The following is a 24,099-nucleotide window of genomic DNA, read 5'->3' on the forward strand; positions in this document are numbered from 1 at the left end:
CCGAAAGCTAGTGTGCTTCCAATTAAACCTGTTGGACTATAACCTGGTGTTGTGTGATTTTTAAACTTAATTCTCTAGAATCACCCTTGGGGCATGCTGAGGTCATAAAAGGATCTTTACAAAAGGGACAGCTTTATTTTCTTTAAGAATAAATCTATTAGTCAAGTAAAGTTGACCAGAAGTTATCATAAACGAAAACAATAACAGCATTTTCACAAGTCAATTCATTTTGACATTCGTTACAGTTTTTATCTTAATTACATAGACAGCAAAAAACCCAATACATTTAGAAATTACATTTTAAATGATTTTATGTCCACTTCATTGTTTAAAAAGTAGGCTTTCAAAATTCTATCAAGCTCAGTTGAAAATGGTGAAGTACAGAAATATCGCTTTTTGAGAACAACCAACAATCCCTTTGGTCCTAAATTAAAAGCTCTACATAGAATATTAACGTAATGTTTCTACTTAATTTTCATGTGTACAAGATAGATAGATAGACACCCTAGTAAACTTTTATTCTGCAGGTGTGAGTGTACTCATTATATCTAAATGAATCTTGATGTGCATATTTGCTTGTAACCCTCAAATTGTACTGCCTAATATATACTTTTAAATCCATACTCTGAACACCATCAAACTTCATTTAAGCATGATACAGTGGTAAGCTATGAGTGAAGGCCTGTATTAGGAATCAATAACTGAAGAATTAAATGGCATCAAAATCTCCCTTTACTCTCGATAGATTAGAAGAATAGTTCACTGTGTATTCTAAGGAATATATTTTTGTATCAGTAACAAATATAGTTGAATGGACAATGAACATTTTAAGCTGACAGACAATAAAAGAAACCATTAACAAGAGTCAACAAAATACTAATTGTCTAAAATAAACCAAATATATTAAAATTAAAGATTATGGTTTCAACTGCTTTGTGACAACTGTCTGGAACTGCATGCTATAAAACAATTGATAACAACATCAGGGTTTTATTTTTCTGTTAATGCTAAATAAGGACTATGGCTACAAGAGTAAAAATAAATTGCACCGAAGCAGATATGTACATTAATCAAAATCATCAAGCAACTATCTACCTTCCCCCTTTCTACTCCAGCTCCTCTTTACTAGGCAGACAGGAATTACTATAGAAAAAGATGTACCGCTAACAAGAAATAATATGTTAATTCTCCCCCTTGAAAACATAAATATCATTTTTAAGTTTAAGAACATTAATGAATATAACATTAAAAAGTTTAAATTATTCAGAAGTCTGATTTTGAATGTGAAATAGGTTTTGCATATGCATTTTTAAAATAAAAATTGGATTAGAACATGTCATTCACAACGTGCAGAGGAAGAAACCTTAGGGTGTGATTCAATGATTGAGGCAGGTTTGATGGTGTAAAGCATTTAAATCAGACAGGAGGTTGGCAAGTGTAGACCCCGCTGCCTCTGGCCTTTGCCCCTATTAAATCCATGGTCAGAAGGCGTAAGAATGGCCATCCCAGCCCACCACCAATTGAGACCCCCAGTGTAGGCATTCAGGCTCTTAGCCTGCTGCTGGTGACTAGTGGAGTGCTGGGGATTTGCCATGTGGGAAGCCAGAAAAGCAAATCTTACTGGGGTTTCTTGAGAGCTTCCAGGGAGAGGGGCTTCTCTTTTTGTACAAAGGCATTCTCTGTGTTTGATGGAGGTACCTAGCGTAGGGGAGAGAAGGGCCACGGAGAACCACTTCCAGCTATTGTTGCCACCCCTTACTTGCAATACCCCTCATGTCATGACTGGCATCGGTCACCACATCCTCAGAGGCACTGCTCAGAAATGAAGAACTGCTGACCAATTATCAAACATTCACTGTATGCTAGCATTAAATGCTTCTTCCATCTCTTCTGGCATTTGGAAAAAAAATTTTTAAGCTGCCCTTAACACATTTTCAAAATTAACTGTTTGACAGATATTTAAGATCAGGCTTTATACAAGCTGTTTGGAGGTAGCTTATTCCTTGGCAAATCTATTAAAATGGTCTGATCTATTAAAATATGAATGAGATTTTTGACAGCTTGTGCATTTTTGGCCTTTTGTTGCTAAATTCTGCAATGCGTCAATCGACATTTAACATTGTATTGATGCTTGCAGAGTTTGCTCAGTTATACAATTCAAAAGAAAACCTCCTTCTATTCCATCAACCCAAACAAGTAGGTATTTATGTTCAAATCCAACAGATATTACAATATTTCTTCAGTCATATCAAACATCCAATTTTAATAAACTTCAGTATTGGAACATCACTGAATTTGCTTTCCCATTGTAAAAGAATCATTTGTATCCAATGGGGGGGGGGGGGGGAAACAAAAATTAAATACTCAATAATCAAAATTTTCTTCGAAGTCCCTGATAAATGAATCCCGAGTTTAACAGTTTAACCCTGCCGTGGCTGGATGAACATGTTAATATAAAAGATTTGCGATGTGTTTGAAGCAGTATTTATATACAAACTACATGGTCACCAATTTCAACTTTTATGAATTTTTACTGGTAGAAATGACTGACTAAATATTTATTGCTCATCTGAAAATCTAATTTAGCGTTATACTATATTAGTGTTACAGAGACTGTACGTAGACTCAAAAGGTTTTCATTGATGCACCTGCCAGTGTTGAGAAAAGATGGTTTGCTGAAGTAAATCAATTTTGATGGGTGCATCTCAAACCTGAATCAAAGTCATTCTTAAAAATGCGGTCCACTCTCCATTTTGATACTCATGTAAATGACCAGTGGACATAAAATGGATAGCAGCAACAACAAAGTTACTTTAAATAGCTGGTTCCTTTCGCACCAGGAAAGACGATTCCTTTGAATAAAATTTATGGCATTGCGATAGAGTAATCAATTTACAAAATACTCACTTCAATGAGCTCTATTTGATTAAACACAGTAGTCCCCAATGTTAAAGCAGAACATCCAAAATTCCAGGTCCCTAATAATACAGCTCTGCCTTTCAATATTGAAACTTCCCCCTAGAAAATGGGCACCTTGCCACTTTCAAAATAAATTAAAAGCACATATACATCCATTAAGGCAATGTAATTTCCTATTCAAATTCATAGCTCACTATTTACAACCCCGCCCAGAAAACTGGTAACAAATGGTGGAATTCTCAATTTAATATAAGCAGCGTGGTTTTGAGAAATCTAAGATTGCACGATCCCTCTGAAGTTAAATAGAGTTGTACAAGAAGAAATTTCACCTTTGCAAGTAGTATTTACAACTCATCCTCATCGGTTCCTTCAAAAGTTTCCACTTCTTCCTTCTGGTCCAATGCTTCTGATGAATGGCCTTCACTCTCTTCTTTTTCTGCATCAGGTGAATGCTCAACAATTTCCTGACTTTGGGTTTGAAGTCCACCTGGATTTGAGTGCTTTGCTGACTCCGGCCCCGGACAGCTCGGAGAGCTAATGCCAAGTTCTAGTTGAGCAACCTGTGTGTCCACAGAGTCAATTTGGATATGGATTGTGATCTCTCCTGTAGTTTTCTCCTCATGTCTGCTTTCTGGAATAAATTTGACAATGAAATGACTGCCCTAAATCGCAACAATTGCATAGCTTATTCACTGACTGAAATACAGTTATCAGCAAAATCCAGCAGGAAATATATAAAGCATCTGTACATGCAACTTCAGCATGACCACTTAATTCTATAACAAGTCTATCTCTTTCAGACCAAACCCGTTCCATTGTTTTTGGTTACCTTGAAGATCAAGGCAGTAATAAAACTCCACCATCCTATTACATATCAGCTCTTGCCATTTCCTTCTCCCTAGCTCTCAATCCATGATTAAAATCTCAAGTTTTTTTCTCTCAACTATTTTGTTTCCAAAATAGGAATCAATTGATTGTTGTCTCTGTATCCTCCATCATCTCCACTTTCCTCCTCCTCTTAATTCATTACCATATTTAATGATTTCTCGACCTAGGCAACCTGCATTCTGTCCCACAAAGTACTCTTCTGAACCAGCCTGTCACAATCTAACATCCCCACCCTGGCCTTGTGCTTGCCTACTTTAGCAAACACCCTTTACTTTTGAAAATATTGAATGATCCTGAAGGCTATCTCCCTTCATAGAAGATTTAGAAGCAGTTGGATATTTGGAGAATATCTGCATGACTAACTTCAACTCCTAAGGTGAAACATAGTAAAGAAATTGGGGGTAACATTAGCAAAATATCTAAAAATGTAACCGGATAATTAATTTTTCCTTCAATTACTAAGGGTAGCAGGATAGGTGATGAGCTACAGTTGCAGCAAATGGGAGTCCCTGGATGTCAGCATGGTTGAGAGTAAACATACATGTAGAAAGTCCTTAAAGATCAGGCAGCTTTAGCTTATAGTTTAGAAGCTGGAAGCGGAACTACAGACACTGACACATTGAGGACAAAAGAGAGAAGAGGGAGTGGAAGGTCTGGATTCTTTGTACTAGGAGGCAGTTATACCTCTTAGGGTTGTAACACCTAATTTGTTCACTATTCAAGGACAGAAGAATATGACTGAGTGAGGCAGGTATGAGAACCCAGAGGGCAGGAGCCAAAGGATATGTAATTTTTCAACAAGTCTGAGGGATGCAGGATCGATGTGCTAACTGACCATGGCACCATGGTACTGGATGCCATTCAAGACAGGTAAGAAAGAAGAAATAGAATGGCATTAGAGGCCAGGATAGTGACAGGGATTAACCCCATTTTCTGCAGCAAAGAGTCCGCGTCCAGACAACTGTGTTGCCTGCGGATGCTAAGGTTTGGGACAACTAGATTAGGAACTTGTAGTGGAAAGGGAGGATCCAGTCATCTTGATGCATGTAGGAAAACAAGGAAATAGAAGATGAATGAAACAGGCAATTCACATTGGTCTGTAGTACAGAGGATCCAAGTTACATCAAAGAAGCAGGAATAAGTTAGAAATGGAAGAGAGAAGGAACTCAGGAAAAATCACAATAACCAGTGAAATGGCTTGAGATAAATTGTTAGAGCTATGGGTTGATGGCTTCAGGTCTTGAGAAGTGACAGGTGAGATACTCAATATGTAGGTTTTAATTTTAAAATCCTTGATTTTGAGCCAGTCCTATTACATTAGAAGAAATCGAATGTGACTCCTTTGTTCAAAAAGGAAGGCAGAAAGCAATAAACTACAGGCCAATTAACATCTGTCACAGGGAAAAATTTAGAAGCTATTAAAAGAAGTTACAGCACTTTGATTCATTCAAGATAATTAGGCAGAATCAACATGGTTTTGAGAAAGGTGAACCACGTTTGACTAATCTATTGGAGGTAACAGTATTGTGGATGATGCAATTCTCTATAGTTTCACCACATCACAGGGCTGCTTTCTCATTACAGAGAGATGACGAGTGGTGGCATAACCCGAGGGTCACATCAACTTGGGTGAAGTTGAGAAGGAGAATCCTTCATGGTAATCTCAACCAATGCAGGAACCAAATCCATGTTGTTGGTGTCACTCTGCATTACAAACCAGTTACCCAACCCAAATGAGCCAGAGGAACCAGTGGGTACTTCTAAGGAAACATTGCACACGCTCAACTTGTATCTGCTGGAGTCTAAAGAGGTGACTGGATTGATACAGATCTTTGGGGATCTGGATGTATCACTTATGGGAAAATCTAGGAGCCACAGTTTAAAAAAAAATCAGGGTTTGCTCATTTGAAACAGAGATGAGGCAGCTGCTTTCCTCGGAGAGGGTCGTAAGTCTATCCAACTCTTCCTGAAAAAGACGACTTAAGCAGAGTTAGTGAATATTTTTAAGGGAGCGGTAGATAGATTCTTGTTAAGTAAGGGAGTGTGAAAGGTTATCAAAGATAGATAGAAATGCAGTTTGAAGTTATAATCAGATCAGCCCTTCGAAATGTCCGTCAGCCATCATTAAATGGCGGAGTGGACTCAATGGGCCGAATGGCCTTACTTCCACTCCTATGTCTTATGGTCTTATGATCTCAATGAATGGCAGAGCAGGCTCAGGGGATAATGACCTTTTCCTGTTCCTATTACATGTTTATATGATTGTCCTATTTTATGAAACTATCCCAATTTCTAATAGTTCCTCTGTTACCCTGTTACCCTGTTCATCCTGACAATGCACCCAAAGCTATCTTGCATGACTGTGTCGAAGGCCTTTCATGTTGATATCGAGCCACGGAAACAGATCCTTTGGTCCAACCAGGCCATGCTGAACATAATCCCAAACTAAACTGGTCCCACCTATCTCCTGGCCCATATCCCTCCAAACCTTTCCTATCCATGCACTTATCCAAAATGTCTTATAAAGTTTTAATTGTCCGCACATCCACCACTTCCTCAGGAAGTTCATTCCACATGTGAATCACCCTCTGTGAAAAGAAATCGCCTCTCATTCCTTTTAAAAAAAAATCTCTCTCCTCTCACCTTAAAAATATGCCGCCTAGTCTCGTATTTGTCCTAGGATGAGGGATTTTAACTATCATTAACCCTATAAGTACCCCTCATTATTTTATAAACTTCTACAAGACCGCCACTCAACATCCTATGCTGCGATGAAAAAACTTCCAGCCTTTCTTTATAATTCAAAGCCTTCCATACCCAGCAACATCCTGGCAAATCTACACTGAACCCTCTCGAGCTTAATACTATTCTTCCTATAACTGGGTGACCAGAACTGGACACACTATTCCACAGAGACCTCAAGGTCTTTTACCACCTCAACAGGACTTCGCAACTCCTATATTCAAAGGACTGAGACATGTTCAACGGATAACTATTGATTCCTGATGAAGGTCTTCAGTCCGAAATGTCGATTCGCCTGCTCCTTGGGTGCTGCCTGACCTGCTGTGCTTTTCCACTCTCGACTTTGAGTTCCAGCATCTGCAGTCCTCACTTTCTCCAGGTTAACTACTATACTAACTTTTTTTTTTAAACTGACTCCAGGGTTCTTAAAAACACAAAAACAAAATCTCACCATAACTAAGCAAAAGAATAAAATTACCAACCCTGTCCGAGCTGCTTGGCTTTATCGATTAGCAGCACATCCACATTCTGGTTTGCATTCAGAGCATCCAGTAGGATTGAGCCTTCTTTGTGGAAGAGGAAAAGGAGGGGTATGGTAATATCACTGGCATTATCTCCATCACCAGCCATCTGGAATACAGGGGAGGAATCACTGCTACTGCCTTCTACATTATCTGAAAAAAAATGATAGTAAGAAAATCAAATAATTGAGTTACAGACAAAAATGAACTACTTTGACAAACAGAAGACAATTCAGCACTATCCTTCTAGCTTTTTAAACCTATTCACACTTTGAAGTTATTTTGGTGAATTAATTTTATAGCAACATTGTGCCTCCAAACTCAGCGAAATAACAATTCAGCACAATTTGATCCATTCTGACAGGAAAATGTACCTAAATTCTGCTGACCATGAGGCTCTATTTGAGATAACAATGTTAGTGTCAAGTTAGTCCTGATAAAGACACACTTTACCCAATTAAAAATAAATTATTCAAGCTATTCAAAATAAACAATACTCACCAATAATGACAGCTCCAATGGCCCCAGCCCGTTGCAAATTCCTTGCCTTATTTGCAAACATACAATCTCCACGTTGTGCCAAGACAATTTTACCACGGACCTGCTCCGAGTTAGTTACATCCAAGCATGCAGTGTATGGAATGGCTTTCATCAGGGTCCCTTTAACCTACAGAAAGACAAAACAGTCCCTGAAGTAACAGCTTAACATTTCCAAAATAACACTGAACAGGAAAATAAAGTGACAGTGGGAACAATGTGACAATGTCTGCAGCCCTAATCAGTAAGTGATGAGGCCTGAAACTTGGCTAGCCTCTGCATGGAAGCACTAAAGAAGAAACTAAGCACTTAGTCCAAGGAGGAATGTAAGCAAAATAAGGGCAAGAAATACTGTGGGGACGTCTGGAGCTGCACCAGTTGGTTTATTGGAATAGGTGACTTGCCTACTTGAGGATGTACCTTACCCCTAGGAAAACCAAAAATGTAATCATTATGTCAGTTGTTACAAAAAGGATGACGAAAAGTCAGCTCTCAAATCAAATATAAATAATCGGAAAAGGCTTAAGCCACCGAAAGAATAAAAAAACTTACTGTATCGGAAAACATAAGACAATGTCGAAGCAGACTATTCAGCGTAACACTTTGACACTCAATTGTCAAGAAAAGAAATATTACTCAATCACATTCAGACAATCAAAATAAAACAAATAATTGCAATGCTGGAGGTCTGGAGAAAAGAAGAAGTGCTGGAAGATTCAGCAGGATTGGCAGCATCTGTGGAGGAAAAAACCAGCAGTTTCAAGTCCACTGTCCCTTCGAAGGCAGGTGCTATCAGACTTGCTGAGTTTACCCAGAATTTTGATTTTGTTACATTCAGACAAATCTAACTAAGTGTTAAAATGTTATTCTCACAAATTACACTATACCTCATTCGCCCACCTCAAACAATTCCACTAGCAGTGCTTCCATATAACCACTTTAATATTTAAATACAAAAAGAAATGTAACTCACCCCATGCTCCTGTTTACTGAGGTCCATTCCAAAATGAGCTGGACCTGCAGCTAAAACCACTTGTCCCAAAAATGGAGGAGATATAATCTGTACAGCAAATGATGTCATCTCTCCTCTCGCCTGCGCTTGAGCCAGTTCAATGATTTCTGCAATGAACTTTAGGCCATGCTGACCACTCTGTGAACTTGCAGCCTGAGAAAAGAAATTCTGCATGTCAATAAACCAAACAAAGCAGGAATCCGTTTTCATTTTTAATATACAGTTTGTTTTGGTGAAGTTTTAGGATCGTTCGACACACTCTGGAACGGATGCATTATCAGTTCTGCTTCTAACCAATATCAAAGAATAAAGGAAAGCAACGCCAACCTTATCAGATTACATTTCTCGAATGTTTGCAGTGGAAGCATGTTATTTTGTCTACATGTATCCTTAGAAAATAAATGAGGTAAGTCAGAAGATTAAAGAGATGATGGGGGTGAAAAGCAGGCTGAGAACAACTCCAAAAACATATCAAGCTGAATTGGCAGCTTAACAAAACAGAATCTGTTCCACACCGATATCATATTGCATAAACAGAGGGAGACTCTACCCCTCAGTAGGCGGAAGTTCTGCTTTTGAGATCAGCTGATCAATCAAATTCCTCAGCAACTCTAAAGTCACTGGAACGGCACGTACGTCCCAGGTGAAGACAGCCATAGGCCTGGATACATAGACATCCAGTGTTTTGGAAGGAAAAGGTTTGGAGAACGCGGGAAAGGGAATGAGGTGGTGCATTTTGGAGACTACTCACAAAAGGGATAAAGAGGCATTGGGTAAGCTTTTGGTGGAAGGGTTGGGGGAAAGGGTCACCATTTGCACCCAAAACATCACCAAATGCTGTGTCATTTTCAACGTCAGCCACTTAAAACAGCCACTCTAAATGGAAGCCCCAACACTTAAAAGTCAACCAGCTATTTAGAGTGAAGGACAAGTTTGGTGTGCCTTCTTAGTAAAGAAAAGTGACACTGCTCCTCCAGGTTATTGTACTGTTTTCATGAAAAACAGACTTGTCAGCTTGCTCATAGATTAGCGGACATATTTTAGGAAGAAAATGTGTTTTATGGACATGATCTATATGGACTGCAATAAAGCATTTGACAACATTCCCCATAGTAAACTGTTTATCAATGTTAGATCTCAGGAAATACAGGGAGGACTAGCCATTTGGATATAGAACAGGCTCAAAGGTAGAAGACGGAGGGTGTTGGTGGAGGTTTGCTTTTTAGACTGGAGGCCTGTGACCAGTGGAGTGTCACAAGGGTCGATGCGGGGTCCACTGCTTTTCGGCATTTATATAAATAGTTTGGATGTGAACTTAGGAGGTATCGTCAGTAAGTTTGCAGAGGTGTTGTGGACAGTGAAGAAGGTTACTTCAGAGTACAAGGGGATCTTGATCAAATGGGCCAGTGGGCTGAGGAGTGACAGATGGAGTTTAATTTAGATAAATGTGAGGAGCTGCATTTTGGAAAAGCAAATCAGAGCAGGACTTATACATTTAAACGCAAGGTCCTGGAGAGAGTTGCTGAACAAAGACCTTGGAGTGCAGATTCATAGTTCCTTGAAAGTAGAGTCACAGGCAAATAAGATAGCGAAGAACGCATTTGGTATGTTTTCCTTTATTGGTCAGATTATTGAGTACAGGAGTTGGGAGGTCGGAAGGATGTTGTGAAACTTGAGAGGCCGAATAGCATGTTTTGAGAAGATTTGTAGTTCAGGTTGAGGTTCTCGAAGTAGGTTTGTTCGCTGAGCTGAAAGGTTCATTTCCAGACGTTTTGTCAGCCTACTAGGTATCATCTTCAGTGGGCCCCCGGGCAAAGCACTGCTGCTATTTCCTGCTTTCGATTTATATGTCTGGATTTCTTTGGGTTGGTTTATTTCTTTGGGTTATTTCATCCTCTTCTATCTTAGTGTCTTTGATGATCTTCAGGAACTCTTGGGTATAGTGGATGGAGTGGCGTGAGTCTTCTACTAAGTGTTTTAGTGCTTGGTGTAACTCCTCGGCCAGTCTGTAACTTGGTGTTCCAGGTAGCGAGACTATGGGTCTGAGGGAAGCTCATGGTTGGTGAATTTCGAGTAATCTGTAGAAGCGTGGTGTGTTGGATCTGCCTGGTTTCATTTTTTGAAGTCAGTCTTATTTATTTCTTTAGATTTCTGGAAGTTCTTTGAGTAGGGCTGTGATTTGGTTCTCTAGTTGTGGGGTCAAGTCTATCACCACTTGTTAGTAAGTGTTGGTATATGTAAGTAGTGCATTCACTTTTTCAATGTAATCTCTTGATTTAGAACTGTCAAGCGTCCTTTGTCTACAGGTAGGATAACAATGGTTTTTTTTTAGCCTTTCCAGTGCTTTTCTTTCTTGTGTATTGAGTGTGTTTCCTTCTTTTTTCTGCTTAATGTTGATGCGACTACCTATCTGATAGTTTGCGGGGTTTCTTCTGAGAGTTAGTTGTCATTTAGTGTTGTTTCTAATGCTGCTAAGAAAGCTTTCTTGTCCGCATCCTGGCAGTTGTAATTTAATCCTCTTACTAAGATGGCTTTTTTGGTGTCTGTTAAGGGTTGGTAACCACAGCAAATGACATCACCACAGGAAATGACATCAACCCAAAGAAACCCAAACTTACAAATAGAAAGCAGGAATCAGCAGCAGTGCTTCACCTGGAGGCCCACTGAAGATATTACCTAGTAGGCTGATGAAACGTCTAGAAATGAACCTTCCAGCTCAGCGAACAAACCTACATCTCGAGGCTGAATAGGTTAGGGCTATTTTCCCTGGAGCGTGGGAAGCTGAGGGGTGACCTTATAGAGATTTATAAAATCATTAGGGGCATGGATAGGATAAATAGACAAAGTCTTTTCCCTGGGGTGCGACAGTCCAGAACTAGAGGGCAAAGGCTTAGGAGGAGAGGGGAAACACACAAAAGGGACGCAAGGGGCAACTTATTCACGCTGAGGGTTGTGTGTGTATGGAATGAGCTGACAGAGGAAGTAGTGGAGGCTCGTACAATTGCAGCATTTAAAAGGTATCTGGATGGGTAGATAAATAGGAAAGGTTTAGAGGGATATGGGCCAAGTACTGGTAAATGGGACTGGATTAGGTTAGGCTATCTGGTTGGCATGGATGAGTTGGATCGAAAGGTCTGTTTCCGTGCTGTACATCTCTCTGACTCTATGAAATGGCAATTACACAAGGGAAGTCACGGTGGGTGGTTGAGGGATGGGATGGGGAATAATGTAGTAATAATTCACTGCAGTAGTAATACAAAGGCCCAGGTGAATATTGAGGACATGGGTGCAAATCCCAACACAGCAGCTGCTGGAATTTTACATTCAATTAATAAAATTTGGAATTGAAAGTTATTGCTGTCGGTAATGCCTTTCATGAAATTTTCATGGATTCTTGTAAAGACCCATTTGGCTCACTAGAGAAGGGGTCTGCCATTCTTACTTGGTTTGGCTTACATTTGACTCCAGCTTCACAATAGTGGTTGACTTTTAACTGCTCTCTGAACTGGCCTTTCAAGCCATTCATTTCCAGAGAAGTTAGAGATGGGCAAAAACTACCGGTCTTTCCAGAAATGCCCCCATCAAATAAACTGACCAAACAAAACAAAGTTACAGAACAATGTAAAACTGACCTGCACTCTTAGTTATATTTGCTTTTACAAGGCTAACAGTTATCATTGCTCTCCCTTTGTCCACTTTCGACCCAGCTACTGACCTGATCAGGTGTGTGTGTCAGCTGGATACGTCCATCATTGGTTGAAACTATAGAGAACCCCATTTGCTTCAGGACTTCCAAATGATCCATGCCACTAGCAACAAAATCCTTCGTTTGAAGTGTTGGGAACACTTTAGACTGGGGTGGTTCCATACACTTTTCTCTGTAATCGTGTAAAAACACACGTGAAGGTAAAAACATTTCCATATACACTTGAGATCTATTTTTCAGGACTTTGAGGTCACTGAAAATTTCTAATCAATGATTCTATTTGTAAAATACATTTTACCGTTGAATAGTTTATATCGCAAATGCAATATGACTACTAATGACTGATAAAAGAAAAATCAATTTTTTAACTAAAATGTTAAGACAATTGAGAAAATGTTAATTTATACAGCACTTTTTGTGATTACTGGAACATCTCAAAAGCACTTTACAGCAAATGAAGCACTTTTTGAAGTTTAGTCACTGACAAAGTAAAAGATACAGCAACTAGTTTACAATCAGCAAACTCCCCCAAATATTCACGTGATGATGTTTGCCTCCCTCAGAACTGAACTGGAATTTTCAGCGTTAACATTTCTGCTCCAGTTCCTGGATGGAACCTGAACCTAAAATTTGCGATTCAGAGGTGATACCACTGAGACTGAGTTGATACCTATACATAAAGGAGGTGTTGTCATAAGGTACAGTTTTAGCTGCTTGAACTTCAACAGCACCCCTGCAGTTGTGTAGAGATGTTGAGTGCTGACAATTTGTTAAGATTTGCAATCCAACAGGGTCTGTCTATGTATTTCATATTCGACAAACAGTCCATATCAACAGGGAGCATTGGTTAGGAAGTGTTAAACTAGTCAAACTATTATAACTAGTTTTTCAACTCTAGTTATTGTTCTTATACCAACAAAAAACAGGCAAGGCGGTAAAAGAGGAGGTGGCATGGCCTGGTTAGTCAAAGACAACGTAACGGTGGCTGAGAGAAGTTTTGATGAGGACTTGTCTACTGAGGTAGTGTGGACTGAAGTTAGAAACAGGAGAGGAGAGGTCACACTGCTTGGAGTTTTTTTTAAATAGGACTCCGCAGAGTTCCAGGGAAGTAGAAGAGAGGTTTAGCAAAATTATTCTGAGTAGGAGTGAAAGGAACAGGGTGGTCATTACGGGGAACTTTAACTTCCCCAACATTAACTGAAAATGTTATAGCTCATATGTCAGATGGATCAGTTTTTGTCCAGTGTGTACAAGAGGGTTTCCTGACACAGTATGTCAAAGGGCCAACAAGGGTGGGGGGGGGGCACACTGGATCTGGTGCTTGGTAATGAACCAGGCCAGGTGTTTGATTTAGTTGTAGGTGAGCACTTTGGAGAGAGTGACCATAATTCTATTACGTTTAGTTTAGCGATGGAAAGGGATAGGTACATGCCACAGGTCAAGAGTTATCAATGGGGCAAGGGCAATTATAATGCGATTAGGCAAGAATTAGGATGCATAGAATGGGGTAGCAAAACACAGGGGATGCAGACAATGGAAATGTGGAGCTGGTTTAAGGAACAGATACTGCATGTCCTTGATAGGTATGTCCCTGTCAGACAGGGAGGAAGTGATAAGGTAAGGGTACCATGGTTTACGACTGAAATTGCATCTCTTGTTACGAAGAAGAAGGAGGCTTATGTGTTGATGAGGCAAGATGGTTCAGATGAGGCGATGGAGAGTTACAGATCAGCTAGGAAGGATTTAAAGAGAGAGTTAAGAAGAGCAAAGAGAGGACACAAGCAGTCTTTAGCAAATAGAATAAAGGAGAACCCTAAAGCTTTCAACAGGAATATGAGGAATAAAAGGATGATGATTAGGGTAGGAATAGGGCCAGTCAAAGACAGAAGTGGGAAGTTGTAGAGATCAGAGAAGTGCTAAATGAACATTTCTCATCGATGTTCACACAGGAAAAGGAGAATATTGTAGAGGAGAAGAATGAGGTTTGAGATATTAGACTAGAAAGGATCGAGGTTAGTTACGAACAGGTGTTAGCAATTCCAGAAGGAACGAAAGTAGACAAGTCCCCTGGATCGGATGGGATTTATCCGGAGGATTCTCTGGGAAACTAGGGAGGAGATAGCAGAGCCTTTGGCTTTGAATTTTCAGTCATCATTAGTACCAAACTGTAAGCAGAGGACTGGAAGATTGCAAATGTTGTGCCCTTGTTCAAGAAGGGCAGCAGAGATGACCCAGGTAATTATAGACCAGTGAGCCTTACTTCTGTTGTAGGAAAGGTTTTGAAAAGGATTATAAGAGATAAGATTTATAATCATCTAGCAAACAACAATTTGATTTCAGATAGTCAACATAGTTTCGTCAAGGGCAGGTCGTGTCTCACAAACTTCATTGAGTTTTTTGAGTGGGTGACCAAGCATGTAGATGAAGATAGGGCAGTTGATGTGGTAAGGTTCCACATAGTAGGCTGATGGAGAAAACGCAAAGGCATGGAATTGAGGGTGATTTAGCAGTTTGGATTAGAATCTGGCTTTCTGAAAGGCGGCGGCAAGTGGTGGTTGATGGAAAATATTCAGTCTGGCGTCCGGTTACTAGTGTTGTGCCACAACGATCTGTTTTGGGACCACTGCTGTTTATCATTTTTATAAATGACTTAGACGCAGGCATAGGTGGATGGATGAGTAAATTTGCAGATGACACTAAAGTCAGTGGAGTAGTGGACAGTTTGGAAGAATGTTACAGGTTGCAGGGGGACTTGGATAAACTGCAGAATTGGGCTGAGAGGTGGCAAATGGAGTTCAATGCAGCTAAATGTGAGGTGATGCACTTTGGGAAGAATAACAGGAAGGCAGGGTACAGGGTCAATGGAAAGATTCTTGGTCGTGTGGATGTGCAGAGGGATCTTGGAGTCCATGTACATTGATCTCTGAAAGTTGCCACCCAGGTGGATAGTGCTGTTAAGGCGGCATATGGTGTGTCAGGTTTCATTGGTAGAGGGATTGAGTTCTGGAACTGCAATATCATGCTGCAACTATACAAAACGCTGGTGCTGCCACCCTTGGAATATTGTGTACAGTTCTGGTTGCCCTATTACAGGAAGGATGTGGAAGCATTGGAAAAGGTGCAGAGGAGATTTACCACGATATTGCCTGGTCTGGAGGGAAGGTCTTATGAGGAAAGGCTGAGACACTTGGGTCTGTTCTCATTGGAAAGAAGGCGGCGAAGAGGGGATTTGATAGAGATGTACAAGATGATCAAAGGATTAAATAGGGTAGACAGTGAGACTTTTTCCTAGGATGATGACGTCAGCATTACAAGGGGGCGTAACTACAAATTGAGGGGTGATAAGTTTAAGACAGATGTCAGAGACAGGTTCTTTACGCAGAGAATGGTAAGGGCGTGGAAGGCCCTACCTGCTAATGTAGTCAACTCATCCACATTAGGGAGATTTAAACAATCCTTAGATAAGCACATGAATGATTTTGGGATAGTGTAGGGGGACGAGCTGAGAATAGTTCACAGGTCGGTGCAAAAAGGGCCAAAGGGCCTGTTCTGTGCTGTATTGTTCTATGTCCTATGTTCTAAAGTATTCTGGGTGAGACCAAGAGCTTCTTCAGTTTTCACTAGATTACAAAATGGTCCATATAATTTCATGGGTTTTGAACCTATCAATATTTTTAAGAACACAACACTAGGAAATTGATGCATATTTAATATTTCTAAAAGCATAATGTCTTGTCATATCCCTTTGAGAATTATGAATATAAAGACCAACCAGGCAAACAACTTCCCAAATCTCCATTCATGTTACTTTGCAATTAGACACTGGGAGCTTTGGTGCAGCTGTCCCAGTTCAGGAGTTTTAAATGGGGAAACTATTAGAATGACTCATTGGATGGTGAATCTGAAATGGGTCATATTATAATCATTAATATGATACACCCTGTAAATCTTAGTGACGCAGCAAGCTATCTTCACTCTCAGTAATGCTCAGAGTTTTTCTTATTGGAACAAATGTAAAACATAATTGTTTTAGAAAAGCAAAAATTTGGGAATAAAATTCAAGCAGACTGAAAAATTTACTTCCATCTTTTCTTCAACCTAGACTTGAATGGTGAAAGATAATCATTACAATTTCATGTGAAAGGTCAGACTAGCCTTCATGCATACACGTTTCTTAACCCCAAAAGGCAGGTTGATTTATGAAATTGATTTAAAAATCATTCACTAATTGTTTTGATCAAATCAGGGATGTCTTTGTTCAAATTCATTCGCTTAATTCCAAGCTTATTCTGTGGCTTAGAGGGTAGTCCAAATCCATTAGGGAGTCATTCTTCTGGAAGTGCTGCAGTAAACTGTTGTTGATATTACCAAGGAAAAGGCTGTTTTCCAATGCTATTCTGTGCTTGAATTTGAAACAGAGTGATGCAGCTCCCAAATTGAATATTTGTACAATGCAGATTAAAATCACCTCTGCTTCTAACAAATTTGGAAGCAAAAATGTCAAACCCATTGTCACTGTCACATACGCTGCGGTAAATCCGATGGCCATAGTGATGGTCCCATCATTTGGGAAACTGAAGAACAATGCTATGGCTGTTCCCTGGAGCCCAGATGGTCTTTAATGGCAGTTCAGGGTCCTTGTGTGTTTAAACGTCATGAGGAGTGGGAGCAGTAATCACAGCTGAAAATGTGTTGCTGGTTAAAGCACAGCAGGTTAGGCAGCATCCAAGGAACAGGAAATTCGACGTTTCGGGCCAGAGCCCTTCATCAGTAATCACAGCTTGGACTACAGACTCGACTCTAGACTCGAAGTATCACTACAGGTCTTCAAGGAGGTGACTGTGCTGGGCTTGATGGGGCCAGCTGTTGGTGTGGAGGAAAGGAGGGGCTCCTTACATGGATGTAGTCCTTGTGCCACCAGGCTCCTTTCAGCCGTGACAGGATTAACTGGCCACTTAAGGCCCTTGATTGTTCAACTCGCCTAAAAATAGCAAAGCTAACCTTTACCTCTCTCACTTTGACTTGAATCAGTATTGTGCTTGTGTTGTAACTTCCCAAACAATATAGTACAACAACACACCGCCACCCAGTCTGTTCTTGTGTGCGGGTGCAAGCACGTGAGAGAGAGCGAGAGCGTGAAAGTGAGTGTGCGAGAGAGCGAGAGAGACAGACACACATCAAATTCAATTTGTATGTTTCTATCTTCTACTTAAGGGTGGTCTTACTTATACAGTAGACTTCCTATATCCAGGATTAAACTTTTTTTAAAAAAAATCAAAGAATCAAAATATGGAAGAGGCCTTTCAGCTTTTAAAAAATGTTTTTGAAAAATTCTATGAGATATAATATTTAAAATGACAAAGCTGTTACATGAATTTATTACGAGATGCTCTGAATATTACTGCACAAACTCTTTTCACATACTTGCAAAATCCCTTTCTGTGCTATTTCAGTAAAATCTTTTCTAAAAATTATGTGATTGCAAAACCTGGCAAAGGAACATACCTTTCTGCAGATGTCCGTGCACTTGCATCTGGAACGATATCTCTGTAGGTCTCCCTTATTTTCTGTGCATAGGACGGGTTATTAGGGAACAATGTTTGAGCACTTGGGCACGTATGAGAAAGGACACCAGCAACTTTACTTTCCAATTGCACACTCTAGCAAATGGGGAAAAAAGAGGATGAATTAACTGAAATACAATTGATGTAGAATACTTTGCATTATAAGTTCTTCAGTTTCTAAAACTGATTCACATAGATGGAAAACACAAGAAACAATAGTCACAATGTGAACAACAAAATCACATTTGTATCGAATGGCTCAAAAAGTATACATGTTGAGTCACGTTTGGCCAAATCCATTTCTTGCCACCAAATGGACTGAAAGTAACTTGTAAAAAGTAACTTTATCTGTAAGGAAGGCTCATACGTGCTGTCCACTTCCATTCATGATTGGAAACATTCACAGGCTTGTCAGAATTCTGTGTTTCACGAGGCTTGTCAAATCCAAATAGCTGATTTCCCAGACTGATATTTCCCACCCTTTGGTGAACGTTATTGCTTCCCAAATACATTTCCCAAGGTTCCCCCAGTTGGCAACTCCAAGCTCCACCTTGCAATACTAGTGTTCGGATGTTTTGAAACATTTGTTTTATAAACTCATCATAACTAAACAACCAGCTATATGGGTCAATGTCATCCATTGTAATTCTATGCATCGTACAGTGATAGAATCATATACTTTTTCCAGAGTAGAAAGTCGAGAGTGTGGTGCTGGAAAAGCACAGCAGGTCAGGCAGCATCCAAGGAGCAGGAGAACTGATGTTTTGGGCAGAAGCCCTTCATCAGAAATGATCCCACATTGATCCCATTGACAGAAGCCTCTTGGGACCCTGCAACCACACAGGATCATTTCCTCATTTCCACTCCGCCAACCTTATCCCAGTCCCAAGTCTCCAACTCAGCACTGCCCTCTTGACCGGTCCTACCTGTCCATCCTCCTTCCTTTCTACCCTCCCCTCCAACCTAACACTTCCACCAGCATCTTCAAATATCTAACACATTCCCAGCTACCTTCCTCCCTGTCCCACTCCTCTCCCATTTATCTCTGAGTCCACAAGCCTCATTCCGGATGAAGGGCTTATGCCCAAAATGTCTGCTCCTTGGATGCTGTCCCACGTGTACTTTTCTAGCACCACGCTCTCGACTGTGATCTTGAGCACCTGCAGTCCTCACTTTCTCCTACACCGTAGAGGGGGGGGCCATTTGGCTCATCGAGTACATACTGACCCTCTGAAGACTACCCATCCAGACCCAGCTATTCCTTTGTTAATCCACCTAGCCAGCACTTCCATAGACACATGGCCAATCCTCCTAACCTGAATATCTTTGGACTGTGGGAGGAAACCCACAAAGACATGGAGAAAACATGCAAACTCCACACAGACAGTCACCCGAGAATGGAATTGAACAAGTTCCCTAGTGCTAAGAGGCAGAAGTGTTAACCACTGAACCACCTGATGCACTTGAGTAGGATTTATTTTCCTCAGATTTCACCTCAAGTTAAACACGGCCTCATTTTCAATTTCCTCATCCCATGATAGGAGCAGTAAGAGGAAATGGACACCAGGTTTGCTTCTTAGCTGTGAAACCAGTTTAGGAATCAAAAGAATGACATAGGACAGGATGTTGCTGGCCTACACAAGGCAGGATCACGGTTTGCAATGGATTGGTAGGTACAAGATTGGCTGGGTTGAGAGGTACAATCCTGAGGAGCACTGGCAGATTGCTCCACACCTATTGCATCAACAGCTGAGCTACCCTTAGACATGCTTTCTGCTACAAGGGAGCAGGAAATAAATTAAACAGGGAAATGGTCCATACTGGCCAGCCAACCAGGCCATTAGCATTTTATTAAACTGATTCCCACTGAGACTGGGGCAAAAACAGATGAATGCAGGTGGTCTCTCAACCAACTGCCCAGGCGATTTAGGGATTGAGTACTTTCCCACTTAGAGCTAACTGCTGGGCAGGAAGGACGGTCTTGGTGATTAGCAGACTCATCTCAGTAGACGTGAGGGCATATCAACCCATCAATTTAGCTGCCTTTTGGCAGCAACTGGCACCTGCGGTTCACTGGCACAAAACTAAACAGGGCAATTGTACAATCTGCTGCCTCATGCAACAATTGCAAGGTGAAGGGATCCAATTAAATCAGGTGGGGTCTAATTTATCAGCCAAAGTCTTAATCATTTAATTAAAGTATTAAGCTGCAAAACTATATGAGATGGAGTGCAAAAATGGCAATGATATCATAGTAACCTACCGTTATATTCTTACTACAGGTGTGACAAACTGTGGCTAGTGTAAGAGGCAGTAAGTGAGCCTCTGTGGTGAAAATATAGTCATCAAGGTGAAAGGGCAGCTCACGGTCATCAGCAAACAGCAAATAGAGGTACTTGAACATCTCAGCCAGAAAGAATGAATCCATCCTTGGGGAAAAAAGAAATACTAATTTAGTATACAGTGCAGTAATTCACACTGTCGTATAACTTTAAGATCAGATATTCAAAATTCCCATTTAAAAGGAAACAAAATACTAGATTTTAAATCAATAGTTAACTGCTTCTAAACACAAATATTACGTTTGTATGGCCGAGACTATGATTTGATTTTGTCTAGAACTAGCATGGCCTGAACAGAGTACAATTATTCACATTTTATTAGTTCAGCTGCCAAAAAGGATGCATTAAGTTTGCCAAAATTAAATACATCTAGTTGGTAAGTGCATCAGAGAAATGCTAATATTTAAACTTTACCACAAACATCTGCACTGGGGCCAAAATATGGAAGGAGCAGACAGAAGGATTTTATATCTATTTGAAGAATATAGCAAGGAAAATAAAAGAGAAAGGACGTGAAGCCTTTGAAAGATTATCCACATTCACATTGTTATACTTTCATAACCTTTTTGTTTTCTGAGATATTAACAACAGCATTCTATAAACATCTCAAACATTTGCCAAGATTTGATGGCAATTAATATAAACAATAAATTTAAGGTGAACAACATGTACAAAAAAAAATTCTTACTTTCTTTAAAATTATGAGTCCAAAAAGATCACTGAAATGTTGACTGAAGCATGCATTTTAAGAAAAAAAACACATGCTTTCAATAATAAAATAATTATTATGGGAGGAGAAAAGACAGTCACATTTTCATTAAAGATTGCATCCTCTGATTTCTACCATGGCCAACACCAAACCTTGTAAAATATTAAGCTTTCCTCTCCCTTCAAAGACATTTCTTTCTTTAATTAATTGATTTTTATGCTTCGCTTGGTTTAAGAGTAAAGGATTTAATTTATTTTAAGATTATAGGATGATATTTTTCTGCTGGCCACTTTAACTTAAAAAGTGAACTAAAACAGATATTAATCGTATTCTTTGAACATTCACCCAGCAACAGGATCAGACTGTTCTGACCTCAAAAAGGTGAATGACTCAGCGAATTTTTGGACTGGTTTTTGCAAGTTATACTGAACTCCTGGTGCAAACGTACCTGTCCTCATGATTGCCAGTTCGGACATCTTGCACAGCAGCAAAGCCACAAGGCACGCGTGCATGCTGATTCAAGCTATCCACAACAGATTTACCAACCTGTAGATAATAAGGGTCTTTGGTGGCCTATTTGAAAAGACAAAAGCAGAAAAGCAGACTAGATGTGGTGATAGAAGTCAGAGCTGGGAAACAACATTTTCCACTTTAAAGGCTGGAGGTTCTTTCCACTGGCAGAAATAATTGGCAATTATTTATTACATAAAAAGATGTGCAATGACATTATTATTAAATAAATGCTACCTAGAAGTCACGTTTAAGCAGCCACATTATCAGTTTTTCTGATTTAGCTGGAATTCTGGCACTTGATATGGAGGTAAGAATGGACATTGGTCTGTTGGAAAATGAGACTGGAGAAATAGTAATGGAGAAACTAAGAAACAGCAGAGGAACTCAATAGATACTTTATAGTCTTCACATTGGAAGACACAACCACATACCAGAATTTCAAGAGAGGTGGTGGGTGAATATGGTGGCTATCATGAAGGCAATGGTGCTGGACACGCTGAAAAGTCTGAAGTGAATAAATCACCTGGACTAAATGAACTACACCAGAGAGTCCTGAAGAGATAGCTGAGAAGATTGTGGAGGGATTGATGATCTTTCAGGAATCACTGGAGTCAGGTAGGTTTGAAGAGGACTGGAAAATGGCTAATGTAACACCCCTGTGTTACAAGAGGACAGACGTACTGCTGGAGCTGTATCATGCCTCATTCAAAACATTGAGAGCAGTTTTAGGCCTCGTTTCTAAGGGAGGATGTGGTGGCATTGGAGGCAGTCCAGAGAAGGTTCAGACAAATAACTGGAATGAAGAACTTATCATGTAGAGGAGCGGTTGAGGATTCTTGGGTCCTTACTCAATGGAATTTCGAAGGAAGTGGGGAGAACCTCACTGAAACTTTCAGAACACTGAGAGGCCTGGATAGAGTGGACATAGGGAGGTTTCCATTCATAGGAGAGACTAGGGCCGGAGGGCACAGCTTCAGAGTGAAGGGACCACCATTAGAATTAAGCTAAGGAGGAAACCTTTCAATCAGAGGGTGAATCTAGATCTGTGCTCCAGAATGCTGTGGAGGTTAAGCCATTCACTGTCTTTAAGACAGCAATACACAAGTTCTTGATTAGAAAGAGGATCAAGGGTTCCAGGAGAAGGGGATTGAGAAACATATCAACCAATTGGGCTCAGTGAATAGTACTGCTGCCTCACATCACCAGGGACCTGGGTTCGAATCCAGCCTTGGGCAACTGTCTGTGTGGAATTTGCACATTCTCCCCGTGTCTGCGTGGAATTTCCTCCGGGTTCTCCAGTTTTCTTCACAATCCAAAGATGTGCACGGCAGGTGAATTGGCCATGCTAAATTGCCCATAGTGTTAGGTGCATCAGTCAGGGGTAAAGACAGGGTAGGGGAATGGGTCTGGGTAGATTACTCTGTGGAGGGTCGGTGTGGACTTGTTGGGCCGAAGGGCCTGTTTCCATACTGTAGACATTCTAAAAAATTCTAAACAATGATTAAATGGCCTAATTATGCTCCTATATCTTATGTCTATGTTCATTTTGCAGTATCCTCTACTCTGCAGGCTTTTTTTCAGACAGGAACAGAAAAGTACATAGCTGTTATAAATCTTAAGCAAAGATAACTGACTATAAATAGCACCAGATAATAAATCTGACAGATGTAGAATTTCTACTTCTTTTGAGCGGAAGAATGTTTAACTAATTTTAAACTTTGCACAGAAAGATTTAGTGGTTTCATGGAACATACTAACCTTATAAAGGAAATAAGTACTTTCAATAAATTCGGGTCTTAAAGGATGTTGAGCCCAATGAACCGCAAAGTCAGTGGTAAAAGCCTTTGAAAATACAAATCAGTCAAATTTAAATCATGAGTTACACTGATGGGAGGCAAAATAAAACTTTTACATTTGAGAGTTCAACTTTCCACCAAATTTCTTATCTGCTTTGGAAGTATGATACCAATCTGCTTAATATTAGGGCATAGGTGGGCAAGAATTGATTGTGATTTATCAGGAACATCAAAATGTCTAATTTTAACCATTGGTAAAAGATACATATCTTTGCTGCCACCTTCTCCTACATTCTGGATTACTATTCAGCTGGCATGTAATCTCAGCTGTCAGCCAATGCATTGATTTCTCGATGGTTTTGGAGCAAGATGTGGGTCCCCAGGAGTCAGACTGCGATCTTAAATCAGTTAATGAGTGGCAGCCTCAGATTTAACCTACAAGTTTTACAATGAATATGAAAGATTTCCCTGGAACAAAGTGAGGAAAGCTTCAAAAATCATTAGTCATGGGACAGATGGTGAAAGAGAGTGTTCTGCTCAGTTCCCCAAATCCCTTGACTCCAGAGTCAAGTCTTGGATGCCTCCTTCCATTGTTGGAGATTGGACCCTATACATCCATTTACACACATGCTTCCAGGGCCAAAATTGAACCTACTTGCTCCTTAAGGACTTTCCACCTATCTAGGAGCCAAGCCTGTCAATCCAATTGACTTCTGACAAGAAATCTGTCAGGCCAGAAGGCAGAGTGTCCACCTGAGGAAGCCTCGACTTTCCCTGTTCTCATGCACATGCAGTTTCACTCAAAATTAATTTGAAATGTTGACTAACTATTACGGTGAATTGGAATTTC

The 24,099-nt window shown here is 40.2% G+C and overlaps 1 protein-coding gene across 1 annotated transcript in view; it reads right to left on the bottom strand.

The window, feature by feature from the left end:
- Positions 1 to 209: 209 nt before the first annotated feature.
- si:ch211-282j22.3 (ER degradation-enhancing alpha-mannosidase-like protein 3) overlaps positions 210 to 24,099 on the bottom strand; it is a 62,967-nt gene continuing 39,077 nt past the window's right edge. Inside the window, exons 12-20 of the mRNA XM_060841341.1 lie at positions 23,212 to 23,295; positions 21,389 to 21,513; positions 20,153 to 20,318; positions 17,831 to 17,985; positions 12,335 to 12,497; positions 8,581 to 8,772; positions 7,572 to 7,737; positions 7,032 to 7,223; positions 210 to 3,550 (exon numbers count right to left, since the gene is read on the bottom strand). Of these exons, the coding sequence (XP_060697324.1) occupies positions 3,264 to 3,550; positions 7,032 to 7,223; positions 7,572 to 7,737; positions 8,581 to 8,772; positions 12,335 to 12,497; positions 17,831 to 17,985; positions 20,153 to 20,318; positions 21,389 to 21,513; positions 23,212 to 23,295 (1,530 nt within the window). The 3' untranslated portion in view covers positions 210 to 3,263. The remainder of the gene's footprint in view (positions 3,551 to 7,031; positions 7,224 to 7,571; positions 7,738 to 8,580; positions 8,773 to 12,334; positions 12,498 to 17,830; positions 17,986 to 20,152; positions 20,319 to 21,388; positions 21,514 to 23,211; positions 23,296 to 24,099) is intronic.

Source organism: Hemiscyllium ocellatum, chromosome 21 (genome assembly GCF_020745735.1).
Source record: "Hemiscyllium ocellatum isolate sHemOce1 chromosome 21, sHemOce1.pat.X.cur, whole genome shotgun sequence".
Lineage (NCBI taxonomy): Eukaryota > Metazoa > Chordata > Chondrichthyes > Orectolobiformes > Hemiscylliidae > Hemiscyllium > Hemiscyllium ocellatum.